Genomic DNA, 19,293 nt, shown 5'->3' on the forward strand with positions numbered 1-19,293 from the left:
AAAGTGATATTTTCAACTGCTTTGTCTGCACTGTCCCATCCACCGCTGGTATGTTTTACACAACCACAGCATGCTGGTTAAGCTAATAACACGAAAGCTGTCTGTATGCAGTCTAACTGTTTATCTGGCTTTGCCACATATCTTAAAATTTTGCAAATTTTTGTAAACTTAGCTGCTGGCTGAGACAAACCAGTCCCTCCTCTATACCAGCGGTACCTGCAGGCAGTGAATCACATCAGCAGCAGAGGGAGGAGAGCAGAGGACAGGAGGAAAGACTGCCTGCACACAGAGCAGCCGTGCACACGCCCTTTGAGTCAGGTTGTGGTTGTGGTGACAGATGGGTTGAATTTGTATGTTGTGTGTGGACTGTATGTGTCCCACACATAAACGATCTGGCAACTTGGGTAACGTCAGACAAACATACAAAACATATGGATCCGTGTGTATGATGATTATTCATAATAAAGGTTGAGGGACATGCAAATTATGTGAGTTTCCCCGGAGAAACAACAAAATGGGGCGGGTGAGCCGGAGAGAGGATATATACAGGAGAAAAACGGGAGTGTTGGCAGGTCTGGCGTGTGCTAAGTTACACGGGTTTCTTTTAACATTAACAATATAGGAAACTTCTCAAGTGTCATCTTTGTGTTTATGTTGTGCAAAATCTCAGTGTCAATGTCATGCTTACATTTTCAAGACAGATATTTGGGTTCAGAGAGAACAGACTGATTTGCAGCATTTAACAGAGCAAAAAGGTCCCTAATCTGAAAAACACCTGATTCAGCCACATATTACTGGAAGACATGTGGAGAACACATTTATACGTAAATATTTTGGTATTATACAGGGATTATTTGTCATTTATCTGCTAACTAGTGGATATATGTTTCAATCCCACAAATAAAGCATACAGGTAAGTATGTAACCATTATAGGTAGCACCACGGCTGCTCACTACACACACAGTACATGGTTCTAAAGGTAATCATGAGTCTTATGCGGATACACAGCAATATACGAAAATAGGCACCAGTGCCTCATACAAACATACACACACATTGACGTCATGGCCTCACCTTGCCAAAGCTTCCCTTTCCCAACACCATCAGGAAGTTAAAGTCAGACAGTTTCATGCGATCTTGGTTGCCATTGGAGTCGAACCTGGATGCAGCATTGGCCGACTTCCCCTCTGTGTTCTTGCTTGGACCAATCTTAGCCCTCTAGATCCAGGAGAGAGAAATTAGGAGACAAGATTAGACATGACCTCCAACTTCGAAACAATCAAAGTGACTTAACGCTGTGAGTGGATGAATAAAGGGTACGAAAAAAACAATCTGGTGGCTGTTGTTTCAGTATTAAAACATCTCAAGCTTTCAGAGATTTGCATATTGGCAGGTGTGAGGAAAAGGCCTCAGAGAAAAATCAATTAAACATTTATTGTGTGTGTTTTTTGAAAGGAGCGTTAGGTGAAGTGTTGTCATCATTTGAGAAACACTAACACACAAACTACGAGTTATCTTGACCCAAGTCTCATTTGTTTATGGTAAATATGACGATCATATCAAGTTCTCTGATTGTAAAATACTTAAAAATGCTAAAAATTAAACATTGTGATGTTGGGAGAATTTTAAACCAGGTTATGGTTATCTTTCATCACTGCCAACACCAGTATTTAAACTATAATCATTAGGATACGCTGAACAAACCACAGTAAAGATTTTGCACCGTAACACATATTTCACATTCAAAGTTTTGAACTAAAGGAGAAAGAGAGGTGAAAGTCATGGCCAGCCACCTTTTAATAGTTTAAAAAATAAATAAATCACAAAGTGCAAAAGGAATTAGATTTCCCAAACAAAACACACAACTTTTGCTGGCACATGAGCCTCTTTTCCAAAATTTAATGTCACAGATTAGATTAGAGAGACAGAAGTGCAAATGGCATGTATGTTAAAAGAGAGGAAAGTTTTTAGCCCTTTTTTCAGTCTATTTCAATTATTCTGTACAGGCACTTTACTCTCTGATTCACACTTTCCATAACAAATATGACCTCCCTGTGAGTCTGCCACTCTATTCAATCATGACTGTCAACACTTCCCTTGTTTCTGTCCTTCAACCATTCTCTCCCACTCACACTGAAAGTTTTTGTACCATCTCTCTGTCTGTAAAATAATTCATTTGTACTTCATCTTTATACATCTGGCCCGTGTCTCTGACTCCATTTATTCATGTCTATCACCACTTCCCCGTCTCTCTCTTCTGTTCACTGTGTGTTTCATTTTTAACTCTGTCTCTCTCTGAATAGATTCGTCTCTGCGTCGACCTTGTCACACTCTCTTGTCCTGACTCTCTCATAAGAAACTTCTATTGTAATCTTATTCTGCACTTTGTGAAGCCTTGCTTCAATTTTTAAAATAATCTTAAGACATTAGCAAAATGCTACAGAGGTGCTTCTTATCTAACCTTATCTTATCTTAAATTGCTGATCCACAATGAGGCTGTCTTCACTTCTTCTAGTCTGGGCAGTTGCAGTAATTTCTCTGCTGCCCGGTCTTGAAAATTGACAGAGTGAAGCATCCAACTACTCTCCTCACTATATGGATTCATGTGTGTGTGTTGAGTGTGTGTGTGTATGTCTGTGTGTGTGTGTGTGTGTGTGAGTGATGCAACCCATACGCTTCCTGACTCATCAATGGATAAAAGGCTCTATCTGTCTCCATCTGTTCTGACACACACACACACAACCACACACACACACACACACACACACACACACTCACACAGGTATTTGTGAGCAGCAGAGCATGCTGAAGGCAACACTCCCGAAGCCTTCAGAGATTAATGCTACTCTCTCTCTCCTGTCTCTCAGTCTACAGCCTTGTGTGTCCAACTATTTTTGTGCACATTATAAAATATCACGGTAAGAAGGGACATATGCTGTATATAAATAATAAAATCTTTGCACTTACTTGGTGATACATGTGTGGAATAAATTCAAATTTAATTCAAACCTTCACTGTCTTAATGCAGCCTCTGTGTAGCAACTCCCATTGACACGAAAGCAGTGTGACAGCTTAACTATTTAAAAACAATTCCCGTGGACATTTACCCAATTTTCTCTCCGCAGGTGTCTCGTTCTTTTTCAATGACACTTTGAATGACTTCTCATTGTTCTTATAATTATGAGGTTAGCGTCCAAGATATCAGTACATTACCATCATCTTATTTTGCTTAAACGCATAAAAATGAAGGAAATTTACACTTTGTTTGTTGAAAAATTAAAAAAAAAAGTTTGGTCAAATTCCTTTAAAATACGACATTCCACCTTCATCTTTCCTCCATTTCCCCCTTCTCACTCTCCTTTGATTCAGCACTTTCCCTTGATGTGAGTGTGTAAGAAAAAGAAAAGAGAAAGTGGGACAGACAAAAAAAGAGAAAGAAAAAGCGTAAGAATGACAAAATCTCAGAAAAGAGAAATAGAGGAAGAACAAGGGGGAAGACAGAGAAAAAAGGAACTGAAATTCATTTTATATACAATACCAGTCAAAAGTTTAGACACACTCTCTCATTCAAGTGAATGGGAAAGTGTCTCAACTTTTGTATGGCACTGTATTATTCACTTCACTATTTGTTTTTGTATATGCTTCAACATGTTTTTAATCACCTCATGTTTAAACCTCATGCCAATAAAGTTTCATTAAACTGAACTGAATTGAAATGTGTCTCAGCTCCAAATGAGAATTAGCAGGATATTAGCTGTCTGCTCCTTAACTGCCTCTGAATAATGTTTTGAGTGTGACTGCATCTGTGTGTGTGTGCGTGCATACATACAACATGCATTATTTATTACTGTAGCTGTCCTGCGTGTGTGTGTGTGTGTGTGATTCTGGATGGGGTGAAAAGGTGGCATGCCGGTCATGTTACCAAAGTGAAATCTCTCTGTCTGCCTCTGTGTCTTTCTTCCTCACTGAAAGCTTCACCCAGGAGGATGCATACATGCTTGTGTGTATGTGTGTGTGTGTGTGTGTGTGTGTGTGTGTGTGTGTGTGTAATAGCCCTCCCCCTGAGAGTGTGTCTCAGTGAACGTCTGAGGCGTCTTAGGACCATGACCTTGAGGAGATGGAGGGAAAGAAAAACAGATAAAGAGAGAGAAACACACAGGGGGGCACTGAAGGTGACAGAGGACAAAACAGATAACTGAAGGAGAGAAAAGGAAGCAAAACAAAAAGAGGGAGGAGGAAGAGGGGAGAGACATGGAGGAAAGAAAGATAAAAGGCTACAACACCTCCTCACAAAGCCAACATCCAGACTCTTCACTAAATACACCATTAACAGTGAAAATAATATTATTTCACAGCACTTCTCTAAAACTAGAACATGTTCACAACAGATAAAGATGATATACTTTAGGACACCTGATATAATACTATATAACGGTAGGAGAACACAGGAGGAAACTAACACATAGAGGTCTTGTACCAGGAAAAAGGGAAACTACATCTGTTTTATCAGTCTACATAATCACATAGGCATGCATCCTCCTTAATGGAGCTGTCACAGTTGGCCAAACATCACTAACTGTATGCTCACAGGAGAAAAATCTTCAACTTACAGGGAAGTGTTTCTTAAACAACAAAGAGGAAAACTAAGTACTGCAATCCATTTAGTATCTCTTGCTTCCTCCTGAGTCAACCAACATTCAAAACTGTACGTGTGTATGATCATTTTGATTTAGTGAGCTTGAGTACCTCATTTAGGCGGCTCAAAAGTCAAAGAGGCTGATTAGTTTTACTCTTAGAGAGTACTCCAGCAATTTAATCATGAACTTCCATAATACTGGAGGTCTTGGGATGTGTTAGGTTTAAAGAAAAAATGGTCCAAATTGATGCAGCAAGAAGATATCCTGACTTTTGTCAACCTCAAAAATGCTGGATCCTACACTTCCCATAATGCAATTGATAGTCTTTCCAACTCCACACCCCTACTTTGTGATACAGATTTTATGTTAAAATTTGAGCACTTAAGTAATTCTCTAAAACTTGACAAAGCTCCCTCCAGAGCTGCAGAAGACTTTATACAACTGATTTCATGGGCTGAATAGTACTCCCTAAGATTAGTGAGTTGGCTTTGCAATGTAAACTTGAGTGAGTGCCCTTTAAGTCTTGGCTACATAACTATCTGTAGATTTGAGATTGAATGATGGCTGGTCAAAACTGACTCTAAAACATGTTAAAATCATGGAGTCAAATACTTCACCCATAAGTTAATTGCACAAAAAGTAGCCCATTTTCAGCAGCATCTCTGTCTCATGAACCTTTATCTCAATGGAGCACTGTTAAAACTGAAACCTATAACAGGGACAAAAATCACCCCCTAACTCTGTGATCAACACATTTCAGAATGAGACTCTGGTGTTCTGTGTTTTACTGTCAGCAAGACGAAAAGGAGGAGAAGGAGAGGAGGAAAAGAGGAGAAAAAAAGAAGTGTAAAACCACAGAGTAGGGTTATCCTCTCCTCTGCCAAATGTGTTAATGAGTGGGCCTACTGGTCAGCCACACACACACACACACACACACACACACACACACACGTCTGGACCTGCACTGTGCCAGACCGGATGGTACTATAAGTGTGCCTGCCAACTGCTAACAGCTCTCCCAGAGAGGCTCTCACTCAGGCTCTCACAGATGTATAGTGAACACACACACATTCACAAGCATACAATGCTGACACATTCAAACACATGCCAGCCACACACCCACACACCCACAAACACACACACACACACACACACACACACACACACACACACACACACACACACACAGCTATACAAAAGTTATAGTACAAACGCACACACACACCTCAAATTTCTGCCGTAGCTCCTCGTTACCCTCCTCCCCCTCTGGAGCAACGGGAACATTGAAGTACTCGCCTTCTTCCTGGGAGAGCATCTTAAACCTGAAGAGAGAGCATATTTCCAGCCAAATCAATTCCCAATTAGTTTATACAATTTAGGCATGTAACTGCTGCCATTAGCTAAAGATGCTGACAGTTAGTGCACCGATTTAGTCGTCCTATAGAACAATCAGCCGATTGTTTCGTAATTCACTCTCCTTCATGGTGATTTCGCAAAGCCTGATAGAGATGGGCCCAAACAAGGTTGAGATGCTTATCATTTCACACAATCAATAGAATATAATTTTTCATATTGGCCCCATTACTGATGCCACGACTTAACCTCAAAGCTCATGGCATAGGGTATTAATGCTGTAGTAACCTCAACTGTGTTATTTTACACTACACACTATTTAACTATTTATACAATATTTTACTATTTTGCATTTTTTTTCATCTTCTCAGGAAATGTGGGCATAGTTGGTTGCAACCATTTCTGTCAGTAAGATTCCTTTTTTATTATTTATAGTTTTGTGACATGGTGCTAAACAGTCATTGTTGAATGTCGGCAGCACTGTCAATAGACAATGTGGACACTACTTATTCTTTGCATGTTCTTTGGATTTTTTTTTTTTGATGATTAAGTTACTTCAGGTTGTACTCCTTTCTTTGGAAAAAGAATATCGCCGGCACACTTACTCCAAAGCCACAAATTTAATTTTAATTCAAACAGACAAAGTTTCGATGCAATTTGGATCATCGTTAGGTCAAAATGGCCTATTTTTGACCTGACGATGATCCAACTTGCATCGAAACTTTGTCCATTTGAATTAAAATTACATCACAATTAGTAAGAGCCCTGAACCTATGTGATGTACATATAATTACATCACTTCTATGTACTCTTTTCTTTGTCTACTCTATCATGGCTTTGTAGCTCATTACTTTGGGATTTGCTTGTATCTTCATTCTGTTTTTCTACTCTATGCATTAAAGTTAAAGGCTGAAAAACCAAAACAATGAGCTAAAATATGCTACAAAACTCTATCAAGCTGAGGGAAACTGCAGAGATGATAATTTTCCATTTGTCTGTCACTACCAGCGACTCCTTTCACACTACATGTAGTTATTTGATTCATTGTTAATGTAAAAAATATTGATTACAGCTGCTTTAAAGACAACTGTGAGTATTGGTTTTGAAGGCTTTGCACAGTGGACATGTCTTAAGGAATTAAACTCAGTGCAGAGGTTGCAGAGCTTCTATTAGACAGATGATGTATTTATCAGGTAACAATTAAATCTGCTGCTGATTGTTCAGATAAATTATCCTCATATTGTAATAAACTCCAAGCAATATTGTGTTTGGATGATGATTTGTATTAACCACTTAAAGGTGCAGTGTGTAGGATTTAGTGGCATCTAGTGGTGAGGTTGCAGATTGCAACAAACTGAATACCCCCCACCCCCCCTTCCCTTCCAAGTTTGTAGGAGAACCTATGGTGGCCGCAAAACTTGTGAAAAATGCAAAAGGCCATCTCTAAAGGCAGTGTTTGGTTTGTCCTTTCTGGGCTACTGTAGAAAAATGGCAGTGCAACATGGTTGGCTATGTGGAAGACGACCCGTTCCCTATGCCCTAAAGGGCTCATTCTAAGGTAACGAAAACACAACGATTCTTATTTTCAGGTGATTATACACTGATTACAACATACTTACGAATATTATATTCCATTTCTGCCAAGTCTGTTCCACTAGATGCCACTAAACTCTACACACTGCACCTTTAATCTCATCTGACAACAACTCATGTTAAATGCGATCTATAACAGAATAAGTCTTGTAATAAAGTCATAATCTTTTTATTTTTCACATTGTATGAAAGGGTAAGCTTTCACTCGAGGATTTCCATTTATACACAGAGGAGAGAGATTATGTCACAGGTTCAACTCTTTTGCTTCTTCTTCTTTAAACATCAGGTATTATGTTAATGTCACTCTTACTCTGTTCCTCCCCCTGGCTGGTGGAGGCTTTGGAGCAGTACATGGATGGAGTAGAGGGAAACAAACACTTGCACAGGTTCTTTACTCTGAATATCAGGTTTTTAATGGCATCTCTCCACCTCCACCAATCCACCTCAAACGCTGGCATCTCATTAAAAGCCCTGACAGGGCAGTGTCAGCAAAAAGAAAGGAAGAGAGGAAGATAGAAAGATACAGAGACTGAGCTAGAGAGAGAAAGAGAGAGAGACAGAGGGAGGGGGGTAGAGAGATAAAGAAGCAGAGATAAAGAGACGGGGTAGAGATGCTTGGCACTGAGTATCACCAGAATAAAAAGAGGAGCTCCAACTAAAGTATTTCTCCTACAGTGCAGTAATGAACAAGGTCACCTTCACTCTCCCTCCTCCTCTACCTGTGCTGTTTCACTGCCTCATGTCTCTCCAACCCCTCTTCCATTCATCCCTCCATCCCTCCTTTCATCTTACCATCCATCCACTCCTAGTTTCTGGAGCTCCGAGATGCCAAAGGACAGCGATCCCATGAAGTCATTGCGGCTGGTCAGGTCCCAATCCCACACCTCCACTGACAGACGGCGGTCCTTATCATACTCCTTCAGGTGGCTGGGAGAGAAAATGAGGAAAATCAATAATTGGATGGTGGCTGAAAGTGATATCTGTAGGTGATATTTGTTATATTTTAACCCTCTCATATTGAAACCATTTTAACTTTTAAAGCCATGTCAGAGCAGTCTTGGATTTATCATTTCCATTTTTGTCCTTCCATAACAATTTATGGCCCCCAAGAGCACCTAACAAGCAATCAAACCCATTTAATTGACCAAATGCAAGACATATATAGCAATAGCTATCTGGATATCTTCCCGCATAGCCTGAATGATGTTACATTCAGGTTGCATTCACATCACACATGTTTGAAGGAAAGCCCCTCTATTCTCTGGTTGCACTGAACATCTGCTTGAACCAAAATACTTGGAAATTCAAGTCTCCTTCCACGCAAACTGTGATGACGCTTATTAAGAATCTAATTGGAGCCAACTGCAGTAAACAACCCCAAAAGCAAGGTTTTATGAATATAAGGAGCCAGATGTTTTTATCTGAGCGCCAGCGGTTACACATGCTTGGAAAGCCAAGCATAATGTGATGCTCTTAAAACACTGCGCTGAGCGAGAGAGGGAGAGAGAGAGGAACAGGGGCACCGAAGATGAAAGAGAAGAAACAGAGATAAAATTGGGAAAGACTGATGGAAGGAGAAGAGAGGAAAGATAGAGACAGAAGAAAAACAGCCTTCAGTGATAAATAAAAATAAAAAACAACCAAACATGGTCTAAATAGGTCTTACAATTTAAAGGTTTCATTCCAGGTGGGGTTGAGGCAGCACTTAATGGTCTTGGTCTTCTGTTTGCTCTCGCTGCGGGGATCTGGAATCAGTTTAAGCTTCACGTAGGGGTCTGACAGACCGTTGGGGTCCATAGGAACCAGATTCCTGGCCTCTTTGACTGGAGGGAGAAAGTAGGAAGAACGGAAAGAAAGAAGGAAGGATATAGGAAAAGAGTGGGAGAGGGTGAAGGATGGAAGAAAGATATTGAGATAAAGAGACAACATAATTCCACATAAGAATCAGTTACAATACATGTTTCAGACAGAAATGGGAAATGGTTTGCATGTGTACACTGACTTTTGGGATCAGCAGTGAAAATGGCTTAAAAACTCACAATTTCTATGAGACAAAATGATTTACCTTACAATATTATTGTCGCATATAAAAGTAACCAAACTTAACAAACGCCATCTTCAAAAAATGAATGAAATGATAAAGATGTAATTTTTTTTACATTAACTGCACACATTTTGACTGCAGTTTGGTTGCTGTGTAGACCATTGTCTTCAAGGGTAACACCTGCTGCTGCCTTCATATTTTTAGTGCTGAATTTCCACACTTTATTGCTCTGAACCTCATGGACAACAATATTATTTTCCTAATTGGAAAAACTAGTAGGGACTCTCCTCTCCATTTGGTGAGCCATTTTCCTTAAAAGCTAAAAACATCACGATTAATCACCACACTCTTCTATTTATATTCTACTCTACGTGACCCTTTTGCACATGCTGTTGGTATGCATGAATGAAAACAGCAGTTCTCTCATTGTACTTGTGTACCCTGAATTTGCAAGGTACTTCCTGTCTGTAATCTAATTAATGACAAAACTCTCCACTGAAACCAACAAATTGAATTAGACACGGTAAACTTGAGGCAAACACACACACACAAACACACCAAAACCCTTAAAGTTGTATTGGGGGTTAAAGCCTTGGGGTTGCCAGATCTGTCTGTAATGACCATGTAGACAGATGAAGGTTGCCAGTTCCGACACTAATCCTTCTTTTGTGGCTGTCTGTTATTGGGCTGTAATTGTATTCCAGTGGCATAAAATCCCCTGTGATTGGGTTTTTTAGTGTGTGTTAGTGTGTGTGTGTGCAATTACTGTTGCCGGTCAAGTTGTGAGGTCACATCCAATTACCAGAAGCAGGGCTGGTGCTGTTGTGTCTTAGGCAGCTCGCTAGGGAAGCACTCAAGAACACACATAAGCACACACATAAGCACACACACACACACACACACACACACACATGCAAGAACCTCTCCCACCCCCCATACACACACACAGCACAAAATAACTAGCCAATATACCTCAGTTGTGTATTTAATGTAGCCGTCTGTGGAAATGACAGGCAGAAGAATGGCAGAGAAAACTATGTTGCTATATTACTTGTATACTATGGGTCGTGGCACATTACATAACAACACTAAGAGTCTACAGTCATGCTAGCAGCTCTGTGAGGCTGTACTTAAGCTAAAAGCTAAATGCTAATGCCAGTATGGAAACATGTTCACAATTGATAATATTAGCATGTCTAAGTTTAACAGGTATAATGTTTACCATCTTAGTATTGCAAGTTAGCATGCTAACATTTGCTAACATTTATTGAGATATTGAAATGAAAACCAAAAAAGTCAAACTCATGGTGGGGCAAGAGGAAAAGTCAATGGATGATCAACGTCAGTAAGATTCATCAGCTGGGAACCAGCTGTACAGAATTTGTACGGAACGTCTGTACAAAATTTTGTGCCAATCCATCAAGTAGATGTTATGAGTCATGAGAATTTATCATCTAGGAAAAGCCTGTACCAAATTTCACAGCAATATATCCAATACTTGTTGAGATTCAGAATGAAGAGGCTGACATTACCATCCCTAGAGCCACACTGATAGCATGGCTAAAATAGATTGTGAGGGGAGCAGGTGAAACATTTTAATTTCCAATCCTTCTTCCTTGAATACTCAACAGAGAATGCAGAATTGGACAACTCCTGTGCAGGAGTTTGGATCTGTGCACTGTGTGTGTGAGACCAACTCACTGTTTCAAGTTGGTGCCTCTCAACCTCAGACACCAGCTCAGGCTTCACCCCAGGAGAGAGGCGACATTCCTTTTTTATTACCTCTTAAGGACACTTAAAATCAGATCTGACCCTGCCCCCTGCCACAGATCATGACAAATGTAGAAACCTAAAAGTATGTCTGGGCAAGTGTTGTTCCTCAGTAACCACTGAAAAAACTAAAGCATTTTTACGATACTTTTACGATAACAGTTAACATGCAGCATCCTCCAAACTAGGACTGAAAGGAGAGCTTCCCAGCAAGCTCGCAGTGTGAGAAAACCTCAAGATGTCAGAGAAATTAGGTTTTCATGCTGTTAAGATGCAATGCTACGCTAAGCTCCAAGAGGTTAACCACAGCACAGACCCTACGGCCAGCATTAAACCCTCAGCGGAGCAGGTCAATAAATATTAGATGATGCCTGTTAAAGTGACCATCAAATGCTGGTTGAGGGGAGATATAAAGAGGATAGCATGCCAAATAGTCTCATAGGACACTTACAGCAAATAGATAAGGGTGTGTGTGTGTGTGTTTGTTTATGTGTGAGTGAATGTGTATTGTACATGTGACTGTGTATGCATGTGTGAAATTCTTGCTTGCATACAGTATGTGCTAATTGCAAGAGCATGTATGAGTCTGTATAGAGGTGTGTGTGTGTGTGTGTGTGTGTGAGAGAGAGAGAGAGAGAGAGAGAGAGAGACAGATAACATGTGTATTTGAGTCTACAGGGAGGGCGAGTGGAGATAAGAGTGCAGTAACAGCAGAATACTGTATGTGCACGGCTGCGTGGGTGTTGGCAGTGCACCTTTTCCCATGAGAAACAGCCTCATCAGAGTCTTAGCTGGATTCTTATGGTCTGTCCAACTTCTACTTGCCTTCATATGTGATCAAAAACTACCAAAGTCATAGATAATTCCTCTTGGGGAGGTGAAACAAGTGGTTGATTTGAATTATTGTAGAACATTTATGTATTCAGTTTGGCTTGTCTGGACAGGTATAATTAGACAGTTGTTGACCTGATGCAAATGTTAGCTGCAGTATGTCCACATGTGTTAACTAATGCCAAAGAGGATCATTTAGGTACATAATCCATTACATTATCTTTCACAAAAGTTTGTTTAGTGAAATAAATAATCTTTCCCCACTATGGTGTAGACCAAAGAAAATGAATGATTGATGTGATTCACACCCCTAGCTGAGTGTGATCTCAATCATTTGAAGAGACACACCCGCTAATTTATCTAAGCTACGAAATTACAGGCGCATAATTTGTTAAACATGATCTGTGGCCAATTTTGATTTCTATTCAGGAATCTGCCAGTGATTCTGTGGTTTTTTCTGCCACCATATGGAAATTTTGGGTAAACAAGAGCCTGAGGAGCAGTGTGAAGCCTGTGTTCAGCTTTTAGGCAGAGGAAATGTCTTAAACTACAACTCCATCCCTGCCTGGCTATTTTGATGTGCAAGATGATGATGTACCAGCTGCTCTTGAATCTTTGGATTATTTAATTTGAATGATAAAAAGTCAAAAATCAAAACCCCAATTATAGGATCAAATCTGTATCATGAGCAAAGGGTAAATTATACTAGTTTGAGCATGATATTAGATTGAAATAAAAATGTCTAAAACATTATGCTCACTTGTCGTCAAAGTCTTCTACTGTGAGTGCAGTGTCCTTCAAACTATTAAGTGACTTTGAGTGTATTTACGAGACGTTGGTGGTGCTGGCATTAATGAAAGGGTTAGGTGTCTGCATTCCCAACAAGACTGTCTAGAATGTATCAAGTCTCTAAGGAAAACACTAAGATTTTAAGTTTTTGGTGCCCAGTGAAACCACAATTGATTTAACATCAAATTTTCACATCAGTTTTGATTGTACATAAAATCAATGGAACTGTTATTTATCATCTTCTTGAAGGCATATATTTTGAACTCTGCTTTTGGCCCAAAACACCCAATCATCATGAGTGCAAAACCAAAGGAAGTGGGCAACTTTCAAAGCCTCATTCCCACTGTATTTTTCCTGCTGGAACGTCCTTGAACCAAACGCTGACTCCCCTCAATCTCCATGGGTGCTGTTCTGCCACTGACCCTGAGCTCTGATCTCCCTGTGAAGGGGGAGGGAGGGAAGTGACTTAAAAATGATCAATAAATTGTCACTTTACACCCATGTCAATTGCTTTGATTAAATCCACAACCAGAGTTCACAGCACAAATGCATTTCTCAACGTAGCAGCCATTTCCACCGGCTTCTGCTATGTTTAGCCATACAATCATTCCTAGTGGCTTTACAGTTCATTCTCAATGGTGCATTTTTTTTCTCTACCTCGCTGCAATGAGGGAGCAAGCTGCTGGTGGCTACACACTGACCCCTGTGGACAAAAATAAGTACTGCACCCCCTGCTGCCTCTTATTAGCTGCAACTATCACAAAATAGGAGAATAAACTGAAAACGGGAGAATAACACAATGTCAGTGTATTTTCTGCACAAAAAATCCTACCTGTACTTTAAGTGTACTAGTGTTGAATATACAATCCTTGCAGGTGGTGACAATAATATTCTGAGACCGACTGATATCTCTCACAGAGATGAGAATAAAATGTATAAAACGAAATTATTAGCTGCTGATTTTCCTTCACAGTTTGACCATTAAATTCTATTTTGTGTATTCTGTTCTTTTAGCCTGGTTCAGCCTTTACTGCTGTCCTATAGCAGTCTGTGTGTGATAAGTCTGCTGTCTTATCATTTCCCACAGTAAATCCCAACTAATGATCAGGTCTACAAGCATGGGAATCAACAAGAGAGAAGAGAGAGTAAGAGAGAATAAGCAAGTAATAGAAAAAGGTATGAATCCCGATGAAAGACCACGCAGGGAAAATACTTTCATATGCAGAAATAGACACATGCAATATTTGTATAAGACGTAGGATGTTTAACAAGTTGCACTGCCATTTTAGCATTATTTAGTGGAGACGTATATTTTCGCTGTATGAACAGATCCAGTACATTGATTACGTATGCTGCTGTGTAATCCAATTAATCCTTTTTCTTTCTTTCTTTTTTAAAGCAGAACTAAAAATAATAACAGATATCTCACAAGTGAAATATCTAAAATTTAGGCAGTCTTATTTCTGCAAAAAGTTTATTTAGTTGATTCTATATCAAGAAAGTTTTCAGTTTGAGGCACAGCTGTAACTGAGCTGCCTGCACTAAGCAAAAATAATGTAAGCCTCTGCTGCCACCTGGAGGTAAGACAAGACACTACAAAGAGTAACAACAGGGTGGTGACACTGCTCTCTACCATTTTCCATTTATCAGTTAAATAAAACATGAGAGAGGTCAGCGAATTCCCATCAGGACAAAGGTGAGGCTGAATTCAACCTATCCTCTTGAAATGAGACTTGTTCAGTACAGATAAATAGAGAAAATTGTAATAAATAAATACAGAAGAAGAAGTACAGAAGTACAATAAACATTCAATAGAAAAATATGAAATATATATAATAAATATATCATAATATAATATAATATCCAGCCTTGCTCAATCTTCTTCTTCTTCTTTGAGTTTTATGGCGGTTGGCATTCATAAGTGTTGCATGACCGCCAGCTGCTGGACTGTCCCTTGCCCCATCTATTCCATCATTGCCATGGCATGTGTGAAAAGGTGCAGGATGGAAATGTTCCTGAATATAGCTGCATGTGTGAATAGTGAAAATCACTAGCGGTGCCTGGAAGGTCATCCCAGTAATTTACTAGGAACTATGTGTGAAAGAGGCTATAGAAGAAACAGACTACACTCACAGTATCCTCAATACACCAGAATGCAAAGCAGAAGGTGAACAGCAAGAACTCACAATCACTTTTTCTGAGTTTACACTTACAACCCACAGATGCCCATCATCTTTGGCTGAAAGCAACCACTCAGAAGATTACTGAAAGACGTATGAAATGTAGGAAATCCTCCATTACTAAACCAACTGACCACACTTAAATAATGTAATTCTGAGACTAAGTTCAAGTATCACACACTGTATGAAGCAGATTGAAGGAAAAATACTTGACACTTTCATCCCAAAATATCTACCAGTGTGATTTTTTTTCTTTGATTACCTTGACAGCAGCTTCTTGACCACCTTGACTACCAAAATCGTTATTTGACATGAGGCTAAAGTCCAGTGAAGCAACACTTTTAGCACACAGGCAAAATTAATCACACACTTTCAAGAGAAAGCCTTGGAGTTTGAAAGAAAGTGAAAATGATCGGTTGTTCTTACAAATAAAAGAGGATGAATCCTGAGCTGCCATCCCGGGTTTTTGTTTTACTAAAAGCTGTTACTAAAAGCTGTTTGTGACTGCTCAATGATGCCTCTTTTCAGTCATCACCCCACCAGTGAATTAATCTGGCTCCTTTCTTTCTCTTGCTGATTGGACACACATTCAGTCTCGAGAAGCCATAGAAATAATCTCATTTGGATGAAAATATATCCCACACTTCATATTTGTGTCAATTTTAAGGCCAAATGCTTGACAAATTGCTACAAAATGACAAGGAAGATGTGTAACACACCTGCAGTCTGTGTCTATGTCTATGTCTATCTTAAGTTACTACAGCTTTTACTTAAGATTTTCTATATGCTATGTGTTGTGCTGTGGTTGGAGCATCAGTGTAATACATACATTATACTTGGACCTTGTTAAATCACTTAACAACATCATCATTACAAAAATTTACAGTAGTTTCTACAAACTATACTGTGTCCATTTACGTATTGACACAATACACTCGTCCGTAATCACAGTGTTTGATCAGCACGTTGATACAGACAGATAATAATCAAGTAGGAATTCCTCATACATTAGTTTGAAGTAATAAAATCCTGCTAATGGATCCAGATGAAACTTTAATGATTTTTGTGTCTGATCTCATATTCAGCTTCTTCACCTCTGTAGGCCTACCAATAGAGGGAGACAGATGACTGGTATATGTTCTCCTCTGCAACATCACCTAGCTTGACTACCTGAGTGTGTGTGTGTGTGTGTCTCTTACATATACTTACTAGTAACAGTGAGCACATTAGTCTTGATCTCAGCAGAGATCTTGATGCGGCCTCTCCTCTCAGTGTGGTCTGTCCCACACAGACTCGGCACATTGGCCACACAGCGCTTATGGATGTTCATCATACAGTCTGGAAAACACAGACACACACATATTTGTTAAGTTGTTTAAAGGTATTAAAGGTATATATTCTAAAAATCTAAGTAAAGCGCTGCAATGTGAGAACAGTCATTAGTGCAAACACCAATAAAATCAGAAATGGACTTTCACTGTCAGCATTCATGGGACAATAGAGATGACACTAGAGCTAGGCTATGTGATGACGCAGTAAATGGACCAGGGGTTGCCTCCTTCCCTGCTCGGAGATTTGCAGAGATGTGGGTAAAAGAGGGGCGACATGCCACAGATGACCCCTCCACAGGAAAGCATAAAAAGACGACAGAAGTCATTGAAGCAGACTGTAGACTGCAGACTGTTTCTTAGTCTGACAAGTAGGCATCTATCAATCTATAGGCATTTATTTTATGGTGACATCATGTTGTGCTATTGCATGTTGTGATTATTTTCTATTCAATATTGAAGTTTGCTGTGCATAGAGCAGAATTAAACATTGACTTGCAAGAATGAAATTAAAGGGTGAATTCACAAAAGGATTGTGTGGCTTTTGCGGCTGCTAAACCTGCGCAAATGAGACAAAAAGAAACCCTGTAATTAAAAAAAAGCACCCACAAAAGGGTGAAATGCACTCCAAACTGTGCTGCCAAGCAAAAGGCGTCTCGGTGCTCCTTTGCTATTTGCATGTATGTAAATGAGATAATATGGATACATTTGGCACAAAATTGGCCCCTTTCTATGCAAATGAGCCTCATTGCAAAAACAGTCTAATTCACAAAGACAGCGCTAATAGCCACACGCTGTTAGAGTGAAATTATTAGCGTCTTCAGAGAGTTGGTGGTAACTGAAGTACACACTCTCTCTCTCTCTCTCTCTTTCTGTCTCTCTCTCTTCAAATCTTCAAGCTTGTGAGACACTGAATGATATTGAATTTATATTAATACTGAATGATATCAAGGATGAAATCTTCAAGTGGGTCAATTAGATGAAAAACAAGGGCAAATTGCACTCAGCTTCAAAACTTTATGGGCGTATTTGCACTGTCATGTCATTAGTGCAATATCTTCTGTGAGTCGGACCTCAAGACAGAGCAGATAACGGTTGCAAATGATGAGCAATTCATGGTGCCATCAGGGGCCACGATCCATTCTTTGTGAATTCACCGCTGTATTGGCACGTCTGGCTGAGTGGTGCTATCCACAGTACTGAAAGGAGTGTTGGGGGATTTAATTCTGGCATGTTGAATTTAACCTTTTGTATTGTTGTATATGATCACATCTCCTATGTGACGCTACGCTACACCACACTACTTGATGAACTAAATTTTAAAATGGATTAAAATATTCCTACAAATGCAGTGGTGAAGTTCAAGTTTCATAATTGTTTTTATTAAAGTTCATAATTATTTTGTACATGTTACTGTAACAGCTGCAAGAAATAGTCTAATATGCTCCATAGTCTATATAGGCCCACTGTGCTTCTGATTTATTTTCATGAATAAAAATGTTTCAGAAACATCCTCTGATTTTCCACAAATGGCCCCCTGCTTGTAAGGATGTAAACCAACACTTTTTTTTAGGATGTGTGTTGCGTTAATACATTGGTTATACAGTTATAACTGATAAAAATAATATAAAAATGTAAATGGACAGTAAAAAGCAGCATGTACTGCATGTTCTAATGGCAACATAATCAAACCTGAAGCATTAGACATGAGTGGATATATTTAGAGTACATACGGTCACATCTCATGCCCTGGTGTATGAGGCCGTAGAGCAGAGAGCCACAGTGGTCGCAGAAAGTCGGGCTGGAGTAGGTGTGGATCTTAAACTTATGCTTTGCTCTCGGGTCCTGGAGAGAGCGAGAGAGAGAGAGAGAGAGAGAGAGAGAGAGAGAGAGAGAGAGAGAGAGAGAGAGAGAGAGAGGAGGGAGGGAGAGAGAGGGAGGGAGTGGGGGTTTGTACAATGAATCATTCAAATCTACATTCAGACACATCTCCTGTCTTCCTCTCCTCAGTGCATTTGATAAGAGGAAGACATCATTCAGAATAACTCAGTGAACATGTAACTTGCAGTAACAATATTGACAGCAAAGGTTAGTGTAACATGTTGCCCTTTTTCGAAATGTGCATCACCGTATCTATTAAAATAAATAATGAATTAATTCATATCTGTTGGACATACATATTATATATTCCCTGCTCTTTCATCTCTTTGATTTTCCTCCATATTCCTCTTTCACCACCACACATAAAGGTACTTCTCTTTACAGCTGCAATAATTAGTTGATTAATCGATTAGCTGATTGACAGAAAACTAATCAGCATCTACTCTGATAACTGATTTACTGTTTTAAGTCTAATTGCAGCTTCTCAAATGTGACTATTTTATGATTTCTTTAATCAATTAATTGAGAAAATAATGGATAATGAATATAATTGTTAGCTGCAGGAGTACCTCTCTCATTTTCCACTTACTTTCAACCTTTCACCTCTGTGCACATTTTGTTTATGAACAATGTAGCATTTATAATTCAGTCCTGTGCCCTATGTGTATGCTGCATGCTCTTTGTGTAATCTGATCAGATAAATTTTCATCAGTGTTCTTGCTGACGTCAATTTACAAAGACCACAAAGGCAGCTACATGCATGACGTGTGTGTGCGGGTGTGTGTGTGTGTGTGTGTGCGTGTCATGATATCTGATAGAACAAAGAGAGCGAGCTCTGTATAGAGCTAGCCTTCCATGAAGTTTGTTAAAAACCATCTTCTTAGTG

The 19,293-nt window shown here is 39.5% G+C and overlaps 1 protein-coding gene across 2 annotated transcripts in view; it reads right to left on the bottom strand.

The window, feature by feature from the left end:
• Window positions 1-19,293, bottom strand: part of prkcbb (protein kinase C, beta b) — a 101,113-nt gene that overhangs the window by 39,687 nt on the left and 42,133 nt on the right. For both annotated transcript variants that reach the window (XM_044331266.1, XM_044331265.1), the window contains exons 4-9: window positions 18,260-18,371; window positions 16,408-16,536; window positions 9,251-9,407; window positions 8,377-8,511; window positions 5,864-5,960; window positions 1,076-1,219 (exon numbers count right to left, since the gene is read on the bottom strand). In XM_044331266.1, the coding sequence (XP_044187201.1) occupies window positions 1,076-1,219; window positions 5,864-5,960; window positions 8,377-8,511; window positions 9,251-9,407; window positions 16,408-16,536; window positions 18,260-18,371 (774 nt within the window). The remainder of the gene's footprint in view (window positions 1-1,075; window positions 1,220-5,863; window positions 5,961-8,376; window positions 8,512-9,250; window positions 9,408-16,407; window positions 16,537-18,259; window positions 18,372-19,293) is intronic.

Source organism: Thunnus albacares, chromosome 17 (genome assembly GCF_914725855.1).
Source record: "Thunnus albacares chromosome 17, fThuAlb1.1, whole genome shotgun sequence".
Classification (NCBI taxonomy): domain Eukaryota; kingdom Metazoa; phylum Chordata; class Actinopteri; order Scombriformes; family Scombridae; genus Thunnus; species Thunnus albacares.